The 21,665-nt window shown below is 33.8% G+C and overlaps 1 protein-coding gene across 1 annotated transcript in view; it reads right to left on the bottom strand.

The window, feature by feature from the left end:
* The window catches only part of LOC126884928 (BAI1-associated protein 3), a 368,259-nt gene that overhangs the window by 168,176 nt on the left and 178,418 nt on the right, over positions 1 to 21,665 (bottom strand). The window contains exon 6 of the mRNA XM_050651279.1: positions 19,142 to 19,472. Coding sequence (XP_050507236.1) covers positions 19,142 to 19,472 — 331 coding nt within the window. The remainder of the gene's footprint in view (positions 1 to 19,141; positions 19,473 to 21,665) is intronic.

The following is a 21,665-nucleotide window of genomic DNA, read 5'->3' as shown; positions in this document are numbered from 1 at the left end:
AAAGATTTTTAATTGAAAAACTTTATTGGTCCATTTCCTGGTGACAACCTCCAAGGCTTCTACAATATGCAAGCACATGGATGCTGCAGTGAAGACTAAAGGGAAGGAATTCTACACTATGCAATTCACAACCCCCGTCTGCAGCATGGTAAAGTTCCAACGGAAAATGGACCTAGTTACTCTATAGGAGTAATACTAATATAAAAATAAAAATGTATACCATTTTTATTCATTCAGTTGCGGTGCGAAACCAAAACTGTCTCAATTTTTACTCAGATCAGAGAGTGCAGCCAGCACTCTTATCGACGATTTCACCTCTTGTTAGAGGTTCATCAGAGACTGCATAGGCTGCTTTTCTCTGGCCCAGGTAAAAATTTCCGACATATCCATCTCCCTCCATCTCTTAAAAATCTTTTAAAAATATTTAATTTACAAATATTTTTATTAGGTTGAAAAACTTAGTCTTTTATTTAGCAGATGCCGCTAGGCACCTACTACCATCTCGTCAGTTGCGGTGGGAGATGGATATGTCGGAAATTTTTACCTGGGCCAGAGAAAAGCAGCCTATGCAGTCTCTGATGAACCTCTAACAAGAGGTGATATCGTCGATTAGAGTGCTGGCTGCACTCTCTGATCTGAGTAAAAATTGAGACAGTTTTGGTTTCGCACCGCAAATGAATGAATAAAAATGGTATACATTTTTATTTTTATATTAGTATTACTCCTATAGAGTAACTAGGTCCATTTTCCGTTGGAACTTTACCATGCTGCAGACGGGGGTTGTGAATTGCATAGTGTAGAATTCCTTCCCTTTAGTATTCACTGCAGCATCCATGTGCTTGCATATTGTAGAAGCCTTGGAGGTTGTCACCAGGAAATGGGCCAATAAAGTTTTTCAATTAAAAATCTTTTAAAAATATTTAATTTACAAATATTTTTATTAGGTTGAAAAACTTAGTCTTTTATTTAGCAGATGCCGCTAGGCACCTACTACCATCTCGTCAGTTGCGGTGGGAGATGGATATGTCGGAAATTTTTACCTGGGCCAGAGAAAAGCAGCCTACGCAGTCTCTGATGAACCTCTAACAAGAGGTGAAATCGTCGATAAGAGTGCTGGCTGCACTCTCTGATCTGAGTAAAAATTGAGACAGTTTTGGTTTCGCACCGCAACTGAATGAATAAAAATGGTATATATTTTTATTTTTATATATAATAATGTTAAGAAAATATGAGGCTATCGTTTTAATTTCAGTATTTTATAAATGTTAGAATATTCCACCGAGTGATCATGTTGTTTTGAGTACCTATTCCTCTGAGAAAAAACACAGTTTGATTGGTACCTACACCCGGTGTAGGTACCATGATAATAATTGATTTGTCTAGCAACAATATTTTTAGAGCGTTATTTATAAAAATAAGACAACATATTATTAAAAAAATCACTTAAATCGGACAACAGGTTTAGGAAATTCGAAACATTAACAATGACCCGTTTATAAGGTGGTGCGTAAATTTTTTGGAGAAGTGTATATCGTTATTAAATAATATTACGGTATTTTGTTGGGGTATCCGACATTATCAACTGTTCTTTTGTCTCGGTATCATACTTTTAAATATTATACGCGCCGTTTCGGCAAATCTTTGTTTAACTGAGTGACCCCATAGTACATTCAGCAAAAGCAATACATACCAGTCTTACTATTCAATATACCGATAAGGATATATAGGATATTCAATATTACTATCGGCGTCGCAAAGCAAGAATGTTATGTTATTAGAAGGCGACTATTCTCATAACCGGGACAATTAATTTCAGAGAAGTAGTCTGCTGGAAAGGAATGAATACAAAATATTTTATTTTTACATTGTAATAATGACCTCTGATTACGTGTCAAATAATGTGTGAAGTGTTCTTTAAATGTATATTTTGATTTGCTATGTATGTTTATGGTATTGTTCGTAGTGCGCATAAGTCCAATTTTCAAAATTTTTGTTACATTTTTTTTTGTTTCTCTTTATTTAAGAATATAGTCGAACTAATATACTTCATAAAACGACCCTCAGTTCTTACTGCAAGACGCAAGAGTCTCGCAGGCTTAGTCTTGTTCTTGCTCAAGTCTTGCACGGTAAGTCTTGGTTTTGGTCTTGCTAAAATTAGGCGGTCTTGGCCTTGGTCTTGGTCTGGCGAAAACGCAAGAAGAAGACCAAGACTGCAAGACCAAGACCGATTTTGGGCAACACTAATTCCAGTCAATATCATGTATGTTCTCTGTTCTACTCTACGGATGTGAAACCTGGAAAGTGACACAAATCCTTACGAACAAACTGCAGGTCTTTGTTAACAAATATCTACGAAGAATTGTTCGTATTTTCTGGCCAAAAATCATCAGACACGAAGATCTACTACACCTGATCCAACAAAAGAGGGTATAAAATGAAATAAAATCCAGAAAGTGAGTGTCCCTAGAGTGGAATCACCAAGAAAAAAGAAAAAGAGAGGAGACCTGCCCAGCACAAACTTGGAGAAAAACCATCATAGACGAGATAATCAAAAAAAGTCTTGGAATGCATAAGGTGAAGGCCTTAGCGCAAAATCGAAGCCGATGTCAAGATTTTCATTTCTCATAATTTAATTCACTTTATTTGATTCTGCGAAAATTTTGTGAAGAATTCTAAGGTTCATTCTGCTCATTTTGAGCGTTTCGTAGTAGAGATAGACCAGCTCGTTGAATGGTGATATTAGAAGGAGAGTAGCTCTAAATAATTACGCTTTTATAAAAAAACTTTTTATAATAAAACGTTTTCATTATTTATAGAACCCAAAAAATTTTAAACTATTTTATTGTTTTAATTTCTATGTCATAAAAGAATTTTGTAATCGACCTTTTTAGAGGCAGAATTTCTCTAGAGGATTTAAACTCATACAAATCAAAGAAAATATTTAAAATGGTAGGTAGGTATATATAATATTTATATATAGGTGATAATTAACTTATAAAATATGAATTTTAATTATATTAACTTTTAATTATTTATTTAAAAAATTTAAAAAAGATATGCAGCAGCCGGGTTTCGAGCTCAGGACCTCTCGATCTCCAGTCTAATACTCTACCACTGAGCCACTACCTACCTGTCGATCTATTGACGTACTTTAAAATATCATTTAAATTTCATTGCATTTAAAATTAAATGTCACATTTTTAAAATAGTTTGAAATTAAAAAAATCGATTTATCCATATAATAGCAATTGAATATTGCATTTTTAGCTAGTTCTGAGCTATTCTGAAAATTTCAGGTGCCTAGGAAAGATAGAACTATTTTTAAAATGGATTACAAAATTTGTGGAGATAGTGACAAAGACCAAGCCATGTATATAAAAATGTTTTAAAATAATTAATAGAAGGTTAGGGCTATAGGGTGAATTGTCAAAAGGACCTTAAGCTTTTAATGCCCAAATGACTTAACATACAGAACCATGCGATATGTCATATGGCAGAAAAATATTTCAATTAATTATCTAGTTATTGATGACGGTTTTGTACAGCTATCAACCTATCGATCGAGAAAGTGATATTAATTCAGAATAGGGCTTTTCATCGATTGTCATTTGTTTCGAGCTTCTGTCATGTGTCACATAATATTAATACATCTACGTCATACGTCTCCAGTTTGTATCATTGTTATATACCAATAACGTATGACGTAGATATATTAATAGTATGTGACAAATGACAGAAGCTCGAAACAAATGACTGTGAATGAAAAGCCCTATACTAAAGAACTCGAAACATCTCACTGCATAGAACCAAGTATGTAGAGAAAGGTCCTGATAATAATTAACACATGTTTACATTTTAATTTATACTTTAATAAATTTTTATATTTAACATACTTCGTTCATAAAGGCACTGCACGTATAATACTCCTGTTGATAACCTGTTAAACCGCTTGGATATTGTCCTCGAAATCGATTCGAAACAAGCTGTTTTGCATTCTGCTACACACAATAGGGCCCTTTTCTCGCTAAACCTCGCTCCAGTCAACACTCCATTCATTCTCATATGCCTTTTGTTTTGTGCTTTGAGAATTTTCAGAGATCCTTCGAAGGATCTGCTTTAGCCTGTCTATTTGTGTATATTTATGGCAGCTTTAGTTCCATTTCTCAGAACCGTAATGTACACCACTTTTGAGCCCTATTAACTAAACATGTTTCTGCTAGTTTTAATGAGAATGTACAAACGTATCATTAGTATTGTGCAGTGAAATGTAAAAAATATAGTTAACAACATATTATTTTACTTGTAAATAAGAACAATGAAATTGAATATACAACATAATAATACTGGGTTTTCTTTTTATTCGATAGCTGATTCATTTGTATATATGTATATGAAAACTGCGTTTAAAATGCATTGTCTTTAAAAGTTTAAAACTTCCTAGCCTGTCGGAAACTTAGTTTAAACTTGATTACAAAATTTCAGCCAAACATCCAAACAGCAAATAGGAAGTCAATAAAACATATTCATATTATACAGTGTACTGTATAATATGAGGTTCCAGAACAAGGTACTGAAGAATATTGTCGATGCACCATGGTATTTTAGAAAAAATGAAAATTGATTATGTTGTCCAAAACATAAAAACCCATTGGAATAAGTTACAAATAAAAACTCTTTGAAGTAAAAAATCTAATCGATTGGAAGCAAAATTTGAGCTCTATCAGCCAAGAGAACAGGCTGGTTTTTGCCCCAACTACGGTACAAATTAGTGCAGTTACTGAAGGTTTTCACCTCCGATTTCGTTGAACCTCCATCGATTTTTATGAAAATTGGTGAGTAATTAGAGGATACCTCGAATAACAAAGGTGACATAATGCCAACTTACGCTTTTACCCTGGGGGTGGATGCCACCCCTTCTCGGGGGTGAAAATTATTTTATTAAAAATAATACCATAAGTCGATAGAAGGACAAATTATAAGCAAAATTTGGTATATAAAGTTATTCAAATAAATCAACACTTTTTTTAAATCGGTTTTTCACGAATAAATCAAAAACTATAAGCTTTTACAAAAAAGTTATTATTACTGAAATTGAAGATAATAAAAAATTGAATATATTCCTCACTTAAAGAACTAAACTAATGTTAGTTCAAAGTGAGTTATTGGCAATTTAATGTGTATTTTTTTCGACGAGTACTCAAATCTAAGTATTCAAGCTTAAATAACGGGAAAACGATGCAATGTATAAAATATTCCTGCTAAACATGTGCCAATGTACTTCGGAATACCTATCAAATGATCTTCAGAACAAGGTAAGAGCGTCAAAATTAAGCAAGTTATGATGAAAATAAAATAACGGTATCAAATTTTTTTAGGAAAAAGTGAAAAATAAAACATACGCCATTTCAACAAAAATTAAAATTTATAGTAATCCTTACAAGAACTTCTTTATATTAGCATAAGTAATGTGTTCAATAATTTTGACTGGTTTAGAATGCATATTTTTGAAAAAAAGATATAATTTAACAAAATCACAATTTTTAAGATTATTGTAATTCTCATATTCTTTTGATAGTAACTCCAAAAATACTCAATATGCGTAAAAAATTATATAAAACCAAATTTTAGTTTTTTCTGTGCCAAATATTTTACCTGTTTTACTATTTCTATAGGGTAAAAAATAACCGAGATAGAAACGTTTAACTCTTAAATTTTGCTGTGGGAACCATGCAACCGGAGTCATTTAACCTTTTATTTTTAAAAAAGTAAGGGGTTTAAAAGATTAGGTTCGACGTGCTTAAATAGCACTTGGAATTAACTTTCAAACAGTTTTTAGATGAACCTGATATCGTAACACGAATGAAGTTATTAAAAACAATAACATTTTTTGGAAAAAATTTTAAAAGATAAATTTTGAAAAAATTTTGGAGCATAAATTTTAACGCTATCAACATGTTCGGGGGCTCATTTAATAGATATTTTTAAGTACTTTGACAAATGTTTAATAAGTTTGTTATAAAATGCATCAATTTCCCGTTATTTCAGCTTGAATACTTAGAGTTTTTACTCGCCGGAAAAAATATACATTTAATTCTATAACTCATTTTTAGTTAACATTAAAAGATTTTATTACATTTTATTCGGGGTTTATTTCATTTTTTATTAGCTTTAATTTTGATAATAATAACTTTTTTGTAAAAACTTTTTGAGTTATTGATGAAAAATTGGTTAAAAACATGCATATTTCTCAAGAAAAATTAAAATCTTTGATCTTTAATAACTCAAAAAGTTTTGATTTATTTTAATAACTTTTTATAACAAATTTTGCTTATAATTTGTCCTTCTATCGACTTATGGTATTATTTTTAATAAAATAATTTTCACCACCGAGAAGGGGTGGCATCCACCCCCAGGGTAAAAGCGCAAGTTGGCATCATGTCACCTTTGTTCCTTGAGGTATCCTCTAATTACTCACCAATTTTCATGAACATCGATGGAGGTTCAACGAAATCGGAGGTAATAGCTCATATCCACCTTCAGTGACTCCACTAAATGACCCTCTACAGTGCATAAAAGTCTTGATTGAAAAATCAATTGAATACAATATATCTCTAGGTCTAACGTTTATAGACTTCCATAAAGCGTTTGATACTATCGAACTACCCGCACTTTTAAAGGCACTGAAAGAGTGTCGAATTGATCAAAGATACACCAATATTATAGAAAATATATACAGAAATGCTACAATAAATATAAAGCTGCACGGTCCTACCAATAAGATACTTCATTACGTTGTTGTTCATAAGTTGTTCATTACTATACTATACAGATGATACTACATCTTTACTATACAGATTGTATATACAGAGTCTTTACTATACAGATGATATTGTTCTGATTTCAGATAATCTAAAAACTGCCAATGATATGTCGAATGAACTCAGCAATGCAGCACGTAAAGTAGGTCTAAATTTTTATTTACCGAGAGACAAAAATGATTACGAATTTAGTCCCGAGCCATCCTTTAAAGGTAGAAGACTTCGAAATTGAAGTTGTTGGCAGCTACATATGGTAAAAATTAGTAGACAATCAAACTGATGAGCTGCTAAGAAGAATAACTCTGGGACGGGCAGCATATGGAACGTTACGTGATATCTTTAAAGGTGATATACCTAGCAGCTTAAAAAGAAGAACCTTTAATCAATGTGTCCTGCCTATTCTTACATATGGCGCAGAGATACTTACTCTAACAAGGAAATCTCCACGAAATTGCATGTGACGCAACGTAGAATGGAAAAATCATTGTTGGGCATAACGTTGGGAGATAGAGTAAGAAACGAACAAAATTCGTAGAAGAAGTGGTCTAGAAAACATTATAAAACACATAGCCAAAATTAAATGGAAGTTGGCAGGACACGTCGCTAGAATGAAAGATGTAGATGAACCAAAAAAATCTTGGACTGCAAACCGAGAGCCGATAGACGAAACCCGCGAAGACCACCTACAAGATGGACTGACGACATAAAGAGGTTTTGTACCAACTGGATTGCAGCAGCGCAAGATAGATCTGAATGGAAGTTTTTCGAGGAGACCTATGTTCAGCAATGGACGACTATGGGCTGATGATGTTGAAAAGCAGAATATGCTTAGTAAAAGTGGCATAATTTATTTATTACTTAAGGAATACTTGAAAAAATTAGATCAATTAAGCGTTAGTGCTGTTTTATATATCTTGCTAGTTGTAAATTCTATTATCTTTACATGTATATATGAGACACGCAAAAACTTCAGATTTTTGTTAGAATCACAGCAAGCGAAATAAATTACGAAAGAATTTTTGTTTTACACGAAAAGTTCGATAAACACACAAACCCCAGAAGCACGTAAAATAGAGGACGAGAACATTAGAAGAACCTTTTTCCTTCCACTTGTAGGTCGAGTATCTGCAGTTGAACGACGTGTTACATTCGAAAAATATTTGATCAATGTGAAAAAATACAGCGACGAAAATATTGTACTAAAGACAAAGTATACAAAAAAACCTACAATATTCGATATTAGAAGAGTATCATTAAACATTAATTTGTACAGTATAATAATACTTTGTAAATAATTATTTTTTCTTCAAACGTCAAATAATGATGACATTACTTATCTAACTTGATCCTGTCAAAGTTTGATGTCTCCGCCGGCAGCAGTTTTTTTTCCCATTTCTTTACGGCGGAGGGAAAAATGTTGTCATGGCAACAATATGAAACATGTCACAAAGTAACAATACAAATGTCATTAACAACAATTAAACATCATTTTTATTTATAGTAATATTAAAAGTACAATTAGTTAATGAGGCATTTTCAAAATTGAAACCGTGCAAAAATGTTCCCGACTCTTGATACGCATTGGTAATTGTTGATGATACTGATGGTCGAGCAAAACTTTCAGCAATCATTCCCGATGTTGGCGAATCATGAGGGTTTAAAATTTTTTGAGCATTATCGTTCTTATTTCTTATTGAATCCTCTATATATCCTTCGGCAACCGTGCTTGATTTCCAGTCCCCATGTCGTTTGAGGCATTCTAGATTTCCGCCTCCATCAATTAACAGTATTGCTGAAGTTCGTCGTAATAATAATTGCAAACAACTGTCAAACAACTGTAACCACGGAGACGCAAATCCCACCGACGACTTAATTATTTTAATTTCTAACATCTAGACGACTTTGATAGTTGTCACAGTTAATTTCGAGTAAAAATAGCGTATGAATTTTACTATTTATGGTTGAAAATTGCTACGTTTGAAGAAAAAATAGTATACTTTATTCGGCAAAGAAGCGACTTTTCTTGACTTGCCCTCGGAATATCGGGCGCGTCAAGAAAAGTCATGCTTCTCCGCCTCATAAAGTAATATACTATTATTTTAGCATTTTATTTTTATTTGTACCAATTTTCTATACAGAGAAGCAATCATTTTAATCTTAAAATGAAGAAGTCTTAAAAAAGCTACGTTTAATAAAACTACAAAACGACAAAAAATTAAAATCAACTAATTAATATTTTTGTGTTAAGTGTTGTTCAGTTTTGTTGTTATTGCCCGTTAATTTGACCTGTCAAATGCTTTCTTCTGGTCCACGAAACATAAATATGCCGGTTTATTGTATTTTAATGATTTCTGTTGCACTTGTCTCATTATAAATATGCCGTCGGTGCATGATCTTCCCGATCTGAAACCTGGGTAACCTACTGATTAATTTTTTTTAATAAAATAGAATAATTGATGATCTAAAACGTTGTCCGATGACCTAAAACGTTGTCATAGGAATTGAATGCAAGAAGACAAGATCGAAAGAGATGGAAACTTATGAGGGAGATCTATGCGAACAAGCGAAAATTCATTGATTATGATTGTCAATACAATCTATCGCAAAGAACGAAAATGTCAGTTTTTCTCACCAATTTTATGGTGATACAGGCGTATTTCATCATTCTCTTTGCCTTATCCCTATGCGGGGTCGATTTCCCTAATTGCATTTCTCCATACAATTCTATCTTGAGTCATATCAGTATTAATCCCCTTTACCAATATGTCCTGCCTAATCGTCTCCCCCCACGTCTTCTTTGGTCTTCCTCTCCTACACCTTCCAGGAATCTGCACTTCAGCAATTCTTCGTATTGCGTGATTAGCGTCTCGACGTTGAACATGACCAAACCATCTCAACCTATGCTCTCTCATTTTGGCATCAATTGGTGCCACACCTAGACTTCCCCAAATATACTCATTTTTAATTTTATCCTTTTTTGTCACTCCACTCATCCATCTAAGCATTCTCATTTTCGCCACATGCATTCGTTGTTCCTCTTTCTTTTTCACTGCCCAACATTCAGTTCCGTACATCATAGCCGGTCTTATGGCTGTTTTATAGAATTTTCCCTTCAACTTCATTGGAATTTTCCTGTCACACAGCACACCACTCGCTTCCTTCCACTTCATCCATCCAGCCCTAATTCTACTGCATGAATCTCCATCTATTTCTCTATTACTCTGTAATACCGATCCGAGGTACTTAAAACTATTGCTTTTTACAATCAGTTCACCATCCATTTGTAGTTATTTGTAGTTATTAACATCCAGTTATTTGTAGTAACTCCATCTTTAAATGAACATTGCAAATACTCTGCCTTTGTCCTACTAAGTGTTAAACCTTTTTACTCCAGATCTTGTCTCCACTTTTCCAGTTTTTGTTCTAAGTCTCTTTCACTATTTCCTACTAACACGACATCATCAGCATACATTAAGCACCATGGAATGTTACCCTGTAGTTTCGCTGTTATCTGGTCCAAAACTAATGAGAATAAATACGGACTAAGCACCGAGCCCTGGTGCAATCCTACTTTCACATGAAATTTATCAGTCTCTCCCACACCGGTCCTAACACTAGTCGTTACTCCCTCATACATATCCCTCACAATCTTTGCATATTCACCAGGGACTTCTTTCTTATTGAGTGCTCACCACAGAATCTTTCGAGGAACTCTATCATATGCTTTCTCAAGATCAATGAATACCATATGAGCGTTTGTTTCTTCACTCCTGTATTTTTCTATCAACTGCCTTATAATGAAAATTGTATCTGTTGTTGATCTGCCCTGAATAAAGCCAAACTGATTCTCAGATATTTCGGTCTCTTCACGTATCCGTCTATCAATTACTCTTTCCCATATTTTCATGGTGTGGCTAAGCAGTTTTATAGCCCTGTAGTTTGTACATCGTTGTATATCTCCCTTGTTTTTGTAGACAGGTACTAGTATACTGCTTCTGGCATTTGTCCAACTTCCATAATTCTATTAAATACACCTGCTAGCCACCTTGTTTCTGTCTCTCCCAATGCTTTCCATACTTCCCCAGGAATATCATCTGGTCCTACCGCTTTTCCTTTCTTTATTTTTGAAGCGCTTGAGCCACTTCCTCGTTTGTTATTTTGGTGACCATTGCTGCTACTGTCTCCGCTGACTCTACAGGCTGTCTGTGAGATTCTTCATTTAATAAGCTGTCAAAGTACTTTCTCCATCTCTTTTTGACATCCATTTCGTGAACTAGTATTTTATTATTTTCATCGCGGATACATCTAATCTGATTAAAATCCTTTGCTTTCTTTGCTCTCAGTTTGGATATTTTATATATCTTAGTTTCGCCTTCCCTGGTATCAAGTTGATCGTATAGGCTTGAATACGCTTCTGCTTTGGCTTTTGCTTCTGCTACTTTCGCTTCCATTTTCGCCACCATATAGTTTTGAAGATCTGTGTCAGGTCTGGTTTCTTGCCACTTTTTATATAATGTTCGCTTCTCTTTTATTTTTCCTTGTACTTCGTTTGACCACCACCGAGTCTCTTTATCCTCAAACTTTTTTCCTGACGTTTTTCCAAGTATTTCAATAGCAGTCTCTCTAATAATGTTGGCCATTTTTCTCCAAATTGTGTTAGGGCTTCCTTTCATGTTCCAACAAATTTTCTTTCCCTGAATAGACCTTCTTTCTTTAGCAGCCACCACTTGATTTTTTGTGGTCCTCTCCGATATTTTTGTTTAGTTTCGCTTTTTACTTCGATGTCCAGAACAAGCAGCTTATGTTGTTGGCTTACTGTCTCACTAACTATTACCTTGCAGTCCTTGCATTCACGTATGTCTTCTTTCCTTATCATGAAGTAGTCTATTTGGGATTGATGTTGTCCACTTTTGTAGGTAATAAGTTGAGTTTCCCTCTTTTTAAAGAATGTGTTAACAATCGCCATATCCAATGCTGTTGCTAATTCAAGCATGTCATCTCCAGCTTCATTTCTAGTTCCAACGCCTAATCCCCCATGTATTGCTTCGTATCCTGCCTTGGCTTGGCCCACATGTGCATTGAAATCACCTCCTATTATAACTTTCTCCTCTGCTGGGGCATCACTCAGTACGTCTCCTAATTGGTCATAGAAAGCTCTTCTTTCATTTTCACCCAGACCTGTTTGAGGAGCATACACACACAACATGTAATACCTCTTTATCAATTACAAATTTCACTGACATCATTCTATCACTCGTTCTTACAACTGCTACTACGTTATCTTTCATTTCACTATCAGCAATTATACCAACTCCATTTCTAGTGTTACTACTCCCTACATACCCCAATTTGTATCCTTCACCTAGTTCTTTCGCCCTTTGTCCTTTCCACCTAGTTTCTTGAATACAAGCAATTTGAACTCTTCTTCGTTTGAGCGCATCCACTAACTCCAAACTCTTACCTGTAAGACTACCAAGATTCCAAGACCCTATCCTGATTTGTCTAACCTGTAATGGTGTTTCCCCTGAGATAGTCTTTACCCGGAGATCCGAACGGAGGTTCATTTTACTTCCGGAATATTTTACCTCAGGAGATGCCATCATTTCACTATAAGTTTTTATTGCGTTGGAGAAGGTCTTTTCATTTTTATGGCCTGAAAATATTTTTTTGGATATTTGATGCCTGAATGCCTTTTCTATCAGCACCATAGCCTGCTCTGCACGTTTAGCCAATACACCACCAATGCAACCAAAGTGCAGTATTACCCCACACCCGCCTGCATTTTTCTGTATAGGCCATTATCTCTACTGTAAGGACTGCCCTAGAAGCCAATGTATTGTTGCCCGGATCCCGCCACTAGGAGGCACGTACTTAATTCGGGATACTGATACGGGCATATTTGCAAAAGAGAAAATCCTTTGCGAAAATATAATCAAAAATTTAAATGTTAATAGATTATTCAGCGAAAGTGGATAAATTACCAAACTAGATAAAGACTAAGTTCTAATAATGTTGGTATATTTTTTGACAACTATAAAATAAATTTGTAGATGTCAAGACTCTTTTATTCAACCTCACTTTTTAAAAGTAAGACGGATCGTTATGAAATATTTTGCATTCGATTCGGGAGATCCTTAGGAAAAAAAGTTGACATATTGACCTATTGGCATGAGGGACAAATGAAAATTGCACTGCTGTAAGTGGAAAATGCACTTTTCAAAGTGCATCTCAAAGTGTTTAAAAAAATCAAAATTCACAATTCGAAAACTAATCATGGAAATAAGTTCAATTTTCATATTCGAGGTATTTTTGAGGTACTTGAACACGAATATCGGGTCGGCGAAACTGTAAGATGTACCTGGTGCGCGGTATTCCGGTATTCACCTCGTCTCCTGAATTTTAATGGAAATTCATTATAAAAATCCTTGAAACTTGTTATCCTGAGGTTTTTGAGGTCGTTGAACACGAATATTTCTGCTACGATGCTGTACGAGATAACTGGTTCCCTGTAATTACGTCGTCTCCAGAAATTTTATGTATTTATTCATTTTTACGATGTAGACACCGGGCACCAGGTACCTCGTACACCATCATCGACGCAATATTCGGGTTCGGCGACCTCAAAAACCCTGATATAATAAACTTCAACTATTGTCATAACGAATTTTCATAAAACTCCAGGAGAGGACGTAGATACCGGGCACCAGGTATCTCCTAGAGCTTCGCAACCGCGATATTCGTGTTCACCGACCTCAAAAACCTTGGAATAACAAGTTTAAACGATTTTAATAACGAATGATCATACAACTGAGGATGGGAGAAAAATAGGCGCAGCAAACTGCCAATGGTTGGCAATGGATAGGACTGACTGGCGTAATAAACTTAGGAAGGTCGAGGCTCTTTCATAGGGCTGTAGCACCATTGATGATGATCATAAAAACTACAGGAGACGATGTAGATGCCGAACACCAGTTTCGCTGACACGATAATCCAATTCAACGACCTCAAAAACCCCCCGAGTATGAAAATTGAACTTATTTCTATGATTACTTTCCACATTGTGAAATTTTATTTTTTAAACACGTGGATATGCACTTTGAAAAATACATTTTCCGTCTACAAGAATGCAATTTTCATTTGTTCCTCATGCCAATAGGTCAACTTTTTCCTGAAGCTTTCCCGAATCAAATGCAAAAGGTTTCTTAACGATCCGCCTTACGTTAAAAAAGTTTGAGGTGTAATGCTTTATTTCCTCGCCTATTAGACAATAAAGGTATCTCTGATGTGCGCGATAGGACAATTTTATTTTTTATCTTTTTGCAATCGAAGTAAACTCACATATAAAATAGTTTATTACACACACTTCGTAGTTAAAACCGTCATATCCCGATGTCATTTAATCCCGCAATAACATTGTAAGCGTATACGAAACACGAATCGACATAGCGTTTTAAAATGCATTGTAAACCGAGGTTTACACCAGTGCCAGTGCCAGTGCCAGTGCCAGGTTATTGGAATTGGATCGTGAATTATTTTGTACAACATTGTTATTGTTGCCTAGTTAATATACATACCTAAACAAGGGTAGCATCTGTTCGATGTATTCATTTTTTCTAATGAACAATATGAACATCAATCGGAGTATTTTACATTTATATTACATATAAATATGCTTGATGTGAATACAAGTATTCATTTATTTTCGTATACAGGGCGATTGATTAGTAGGGTAAAGCTCAATAGCTCCGCTATAGTAATAGATAGCAATAAAAGTTAATAACAGAAATTTTAGCCACCTTTGAGCTTCACATTACAAAATTAGTTAGAATGTTACAGGGTGTTCGATAACACAGTGGCAGACCAAACTTTTGTTTTTTTAAATGGAACACCCTATATTTTATTTTAAATTCGAAATCCTGTTAACTTCTCCATCACAAAAATATAAAGGTTTGTTATGTTATACAGGGCATTTACAAAGTAATAACCAATTTTATATGAAAATCGTAACAAGTTCAACTCCCTGTATAAATAAAAATAAGCAAAACAACAATGGTTTATTAATGCCATATTTTTTAACGTATTGTCAAAATTTTTAAGAATGGTCGATATTGCTAATTTTCTTTATATCAAATACAGGGTGAGTCAAAACGCAAGTACATTATTTTCTCAGTAATTTTAAATGGAACACCCTGTATTTTATATCACTATTAAAAAGTACCATTACTGTACTTTAATTTTTAGATAACATTCTCTATGTCTAAATTTATTAGTTTTCGAAATATTTTCATTTTTCCATAGACCAGTAGCGTGGCCACCCAAATCACCAGAATTTAATAAACTGGACTGATTTTTTTGGGGTTACGTTAATAATGAAGTTTATAAAATACCTCCAACAATAAGGGATGAGATGAAAAATAGAATACAAAGTGTATTTCGATGTGTTAATTTACAAATGCTCCGTAGAGTAAGTAGCTCACTCAATGATCGTTTTTAGGCGTACATAAATGTGTTAGGAGATAATTTTGAACACCTTATGTAATTAAATATTAAAGATATTTTATTAAAAGTAGCTTCTAATTTTTTCAAACATGTTTTTTTTGCAAAATGTATTACTGATAAATTATGTTTCGTTCTTTATTTGTTACATTGTTACATTTACATACAAAAGTAGTGTTTAATTGTCTTCACAAAATATTGTATTTTGTGTTTGTGTGTTTTTTTGTAAAATTTATTACTAATTTTCTTTGTTTATTTGTTGCATTTACATAAAAAGATAGTTTTTAATTGTTTCAAAAATGTTGCATGTAGTGGTTGTGTTTTTGTTTGTAAAATGTATTACTAATAAATTATTTTTGTTTCTTTATTGGCTACAGTGTTACATTGATTACCGGATTGATAATAATCGGTATTCTTCAATGGTCAATTCAGTCATAGCTTACTTAAAATTTAGATAAAAACACCTAAAATAATTTGCTCTGATAAATGAAAATATCTTGAAAACTAATAAATTTGGGATAGGGAATGTTATATAAAAATTAAAGTACGTTAATGTTACTTTTCAATAATGATATAAAATACAGGGTGTTCCATTTAACAATACTGAGAAAATAATGTACTTGCGTTTTGACTCACCCTGTATTTGATATAAAGAAAATTAGCAATATCAATAATTCTTAAAAATTTATTTTGACAATAAATAAAAAAAATATGGCATTAATAAACCATTGCTGTTGTGCTTCGTTTTGTGTAGGCATGGCTTTGGCTTTTTTGTGACTCCAGTAAGTTGCCATATCATCGTTTTGATGGTACTTCCACTAATCGTCTTCCCATTGGAAATCCGTCTCTCGCCGTCCTTACTACTCTCTATTTATTGTCATTGGGCTTATGTGTTCGTTCCATTCAACTCTTGTGTTTTTACACAGTTATTAATCTTGTCCACCTTGCATATCCGTCGTATATCTGCACTTCTAGCTCTGTTCCATAGTGATTTACCATCGATTTTTCGAAGGGTTTTCATCTTCGCTGTTTCTAGCATTATGTTTGTCCTCTCTGTATCAGGCCGTGTTTCTGCCGAATATGTCATTATTGGTCTGATGACCATTTTGTAAATTCTGCTTTTCATTTGTATATTTATTGTAATACATATTACATATACAGAGTTGGGCTAAAGAATGGAACCAAGCAAATATCTTTGAAACGAAAAGAACAATATTTTTGAAACTTTGCATACAAGTACAGTGACGCATAACGCATCTGTTGCTATACTTTTTGTTACTAGTTCACTTCCGGTTTCACCGGAAATACCCTTAACTTATTTATTTTAAATGGGACACCCTGTATATTTTTGCAGATTTTGAAATAACTTATTATTTGTAATTCATAAATACCAAGTTTGGAAGAAAAAACTATTAAAACAAGAAATAAATCTCTTTACAGGTAAAAAATAGGTTAATTTATTTACGTTAGACCAATGATAACAAAAATAAAAAAAAAATCATTTCAAATGTTGAAAATGCCCGCCATTCACCTCTTGACAACGTGCAAGCCTATAAATAAATTCTTGAGTCACTCTTTCCAGAATTTCTCCACGTATTAGATCACATTCATGAATTATTCTCTGTCTCAAATCCTGCAAGCATGTTGGTCTATTAACGTAAACCCGTGATTTTAGATAACCCCAAAGAAAAAAATCTAACGGGTTGAGGTCGGGAGAACGAGCTGACCACTCTAGGAATCCTCTACGTCCAATCCATTGATTTGGAAAATTCATATCCAAAAAATCCCTAACCCGTCGATCATAGTGGGGAGGCGCTCCATCTTGTTGAAACCAAAAATTTTGTGGTAACTGGCCATTCTGTTGAAGTGCAGGAATAATTTGGTTATTTAGTAAATTTAAATACTTGTCACCATTCAAATTTCCGTCTATGAAAAAAGGGCCTATTAGTCTATTTTGAACAATTCCCATCCAAACATTTAACTTTTGTGGATGTTGGGTATGTGCTTCAATAATCCAACGAGGATTCTCATTCGACCAATACCTACAGTTATGGCGGTTAACGGTTCCATTTAAGCAAAAAGTTGCCTCATCGGAAAACACTACATTACTTGCAAAATGTTCGTCATTGTTACAAATGTCCATCATTCGTTCGCAAAACTCTAGCCGTCGGTCAAAATCATCATCTGACAATTCTTGAACCAATTGTATCTTATACGGATGATATTTTTCCATTTTCAATATTCTCCTTACAGATCGTAGACTTATTCCATGGTTTAGTGCCAAATTTGTTGTGGAAGTTTGAGGTGATTCCTCTAAATCAATTGCAATATTTTGTTTAATAACTTCGTTCGTTGCAGTCCGTGGTCTTCCAGTTTTTGGCAAATTTTTGACTATCCCAGCTGCATTAAAACGTTTCAATGCTTTAGTAACCGTTGAACGTGATATAGGATTTCTTTCAGGATGCAATTCATTAAAAATATTACACACCTCGTCATGAGTTCTAACACGATCACCATGACCGATTATCATTAATATTTCAATGCGATCTCTTTCACTTAAATGAACCATTTTGAATAAAACTTATTTCTGTCAATTAGTTCAGTAACAGTTACCTACTATGCTAAATTCAAATAAATACAACAATAGTTTTAGTCTATAGTATGGATGGTAGTACTCGTTTATTTTTAATACAAAAAATTATCTACAGACACTTTTTAACTATTTTTTTCTTCCAAATTTGGTATGTATGAATTAAAAAAAATAAGTTCTTTCAAAATCTGCAAAAATATACAGGGTTTCCCATTTAAAATAAATAAGTTAAGGATATTTCCGGTGAAACCGGAAGTGAACTAGTAACAAAAAGTATAGCAACAGATGCGTTTTGCGTCACTGTACTTGCATGCAAAGTTTCAAAAAGATTGTTCTTTTCGTTTCGAAGATATTTGCTTGGTTCCATTCTTTAGCCCAACCCAGTATATGAATGACGTAACTATTACAAGTTTTGAAGTATTTTAATTTATTGACTTATGGCCTGGATCCCGCGTACTAAAAAAAGTTTACTAATAGCAAGCTGTAAATTTGTTAATAGCGTAACGGTGTCTAGTCGGACAAACTTTGATGTATGGGAACACTGGAACATGGGAAGTTTTAATTGTAGAACGTGATTTTAATTGTGGAACGTGTCATCCTGATAAGTCTATGATTGTGAAAACTAGCAGGATGTTTTTAAGTTTATTCAATAGCAAACTTTATATAATATATGAAAAAATGTTTGTCCGACAAATATGTTGCGCATTTTAATAAATCTGACACGTAGAACATGTCAAATGACAAGAATTATGTTGGGGATATATAAATTAATAGCAGTCTGATTTTTGCATGAGAGTTTAATGAAGGGGTAAAAAATCAATTGGAAATTCTGTCCGACGAAATACATGGGACGTTTTCGTACTCTGCTGTTCCAAATTTTAATCTGTTCCACAATTAAAACTTCCTCTGCTCCAGTGTTCCCGTACATCAAAGTTTGTCCGACTAGACACCGTTAAGCTATTAACAAATTTTCAGCTTGCTATTAATAAACTTTTTTTTACGCGGGATCCAGGCCTATTATATGAATGAATTAAAACTTCTAATATCGTTCAAAAAAGACTTACCCCCATTCTTTGTTAAACGTTAAACCACAGATTTTCGAACAATTGTTATCGAACAATAAAACGTATGTAAACAAATAAATTTCATTCGGTAGCACATCTATAATAATATCATTCACTATGTATATTATGTCAAAAGCATTGAAATAAGATAATTTACAAAAAAAGTAACTTACAATCTGAACTTCTCGTTCCACTTGGGATTGAGGGTGTGCGGTTTGACTGAAGTCGCTCGGATGAATTTCGCGGGCAGTGCGCCGCCGATACTGTCCCTTTGTTCTCGGACCCTGCCATCTTTTCTTTTGAAGCTGAGCTTGAAGCTGTGGTGCTTCCGCAGCTTCTCGTTGCCGCTGACGCTCGTGCCAGCTCCCTGATTCACCGATAGGGGATTATCGTTGCTTAAGCCGCAGCCGACGTCGGAAAGCGTCCGACTGGAGGTTGACGGTTGGGGAGATGATGGGGCCGCTCTCGGTTGGATGCCCAACATGCAATACGGATCGCTGAATCCTAAAGAATCAAACAATTAATGGCAATTTTGACTTCAACTATAACTTACAGTAGATATTGTGTACTTATTGTACTTCAGAAGGATACAATATAATATGTGTGTAATTCTAAAATCTTTAACTTATACCGATTTTAAAAGAGATAATATTTATGTTAGTAGTTTTTAGATTATTGTTGAGTATTAAATTATTTATCAAACAAGGCCAAATGTCGTGGCAAAGAATTTACCTTATATTGTCTTGTCGAACAACCTAGTGTTATTATATAAATGAACTGTTTAATGATGATAGACTCGAAGAACTGGAGACGTTAGATAAAGGTGAAGGACCAGAAATACTAAAATCAGAAATAGTACACGCTATAAAATTGGTAAAAACAAGAAAGCCGTTGGCCCTGACAACATACCGATAGAGATGTTAAAGCTCATTAATGAGGAAAACATTGGAATACCTACTGGTCAAACTTTTCAATGATGTTTATTCGAATGGTGATATCCCTGAAGATTGGTTAAAGTCCGAATATTTCATAACCCTACCAAAAAAGCAACGTCTGAAAAACTGTAGTGATTATATGTATAATAAGCCTTATGATTCACACTTTGAGAATAGTTCTGCGTATCATGCAAAGTAAAATCAGAAATAAATGTGAAGAAGACCAGGATGAAACAGAATTTGGCTTCAGAAATGGACCGGGAACCCAGGACGCACTCTTTGCACTAAATGTATTATTGTAGAAATGTCTAGATCAAAAGAAATACGTCTTTTCTGTATTTATTGACTATGAAAAGGCCTTTGATCGAGTACAGCATCACAAATTAATTACAATATTTAAGGATAAAGGAGTTAATAGTCAATACGTACGAATCATAGAAAAATTATACTGGCGTCAAAACAGCGACAGCTTGCATAAATAGAAAATCAACAAAAATATATAAAATAAAAAGAGGTGTCACACAGGGTTATATACTATCCCCACTGTTGTTCAATTTATATCCTGATAAAATATTTAAAAAAGCGCTGCATAATTTGGAATGGGGCGTGAAAGTAGGTACATGGAATTCTGATACATCCAATCACATATGCAGACGATACAGTTATTTTAATTGATGATATGAATGGATTACAATGCTTTTTAAATGCCGTTAACACAGAGAGAGGGAAGAGAGTTTGACCTAAACATAAACTGTTCAAAAAAAAATACATGGTATTTAGCCGTTTGGCACATCAAAATTCACGGTTATATGTTTATGTTCATATAGTCCCTACCCAATTTTAAATATCTTGGATGCTATTATATTACTAAACAACATTTTTAAAAATGAGGTCATTCTTCCCTACATCTTTGCATTTGAGTAATTATTTATACCTTTAATCTTGTTTTTGCCTTCTTGATATTTATTTTGAAAGCTTCACGTGCAAAACTTTAAGGCCCATTTAAAAGACAATAAAAATTTTCGATGTTATCTGCTACTATAGCTATGTTATCGGTATATTAATTAATGTTAATAAATATGCCATTAACTTTAATACCCTTATTAGAGTCTACCACTTTTTCTGCGAATGATTTTTCTTTGTATAAGTTAAACAATTTTTTGAAAAAATTTTACATTTCATTGAGAGTTTAAAGATTGGTTCCAATACAAATTAGCAATAATTCTTATATCCTTAGCATCCAATTCCAACTTTTGTACCCAAATTAAGAGGACTAAAAAAGCTTAAACAGAAAGGTCACAAATAAATTGGATAGATGATATTATAGATGAAGACCTCTAACAGTAAAGTATGGTAACGTCAAAGATCATAAGAGTTAAAATAGTGTAAGATGCTGGTGCCAGCTTTTATAAGAGCCATATTGCCAAAAGGTAAACTAAAAATACACTGTCTGTCAAAACGATATCCGAAAAAATTATTTTAAGAGAAATCCGTTTTTGGTAGCAATTTTCCTTTGATTGTTATATTTCATCATTTTATGAACAAGACATGTTCAGTTATTTCTGCTATATTTTCTCAGTTAATCCAGACCCATTCTCTGACATGGAAAATCTGAAGAATATTTGTTTCTGATGTCAGCCCTATACCTTATTTAAAAATTGTATCTCAATCCATTGTTACTTCCTCCTTACTTGAAACTAATCATTCTTCTTCTAACGGTGCCTTATCCTTAAGGACGTTGTCCATTACATTTGCTTATTTA

Source organism: Diabrotica virgifera, chromosome 5 (assembly GCF_917563875.1).
Source record: "Diabrotica virgifera virgifera chromosome 5, PGI_DIABVI_V3a".
In the NCBI taxonomy this organism is placed as follows: Eukaryota; Metazoa; Arthropoda; class Insecta; order Coleoptera; family Chrysomelidae; genus Diabrotica; species Diabrotica virgifera.
The sequence above is the reverse complement of the archived record's forward strand: the minus strand, read 5'-3'. Positions and strand labels throughout refer to the sequence as shown.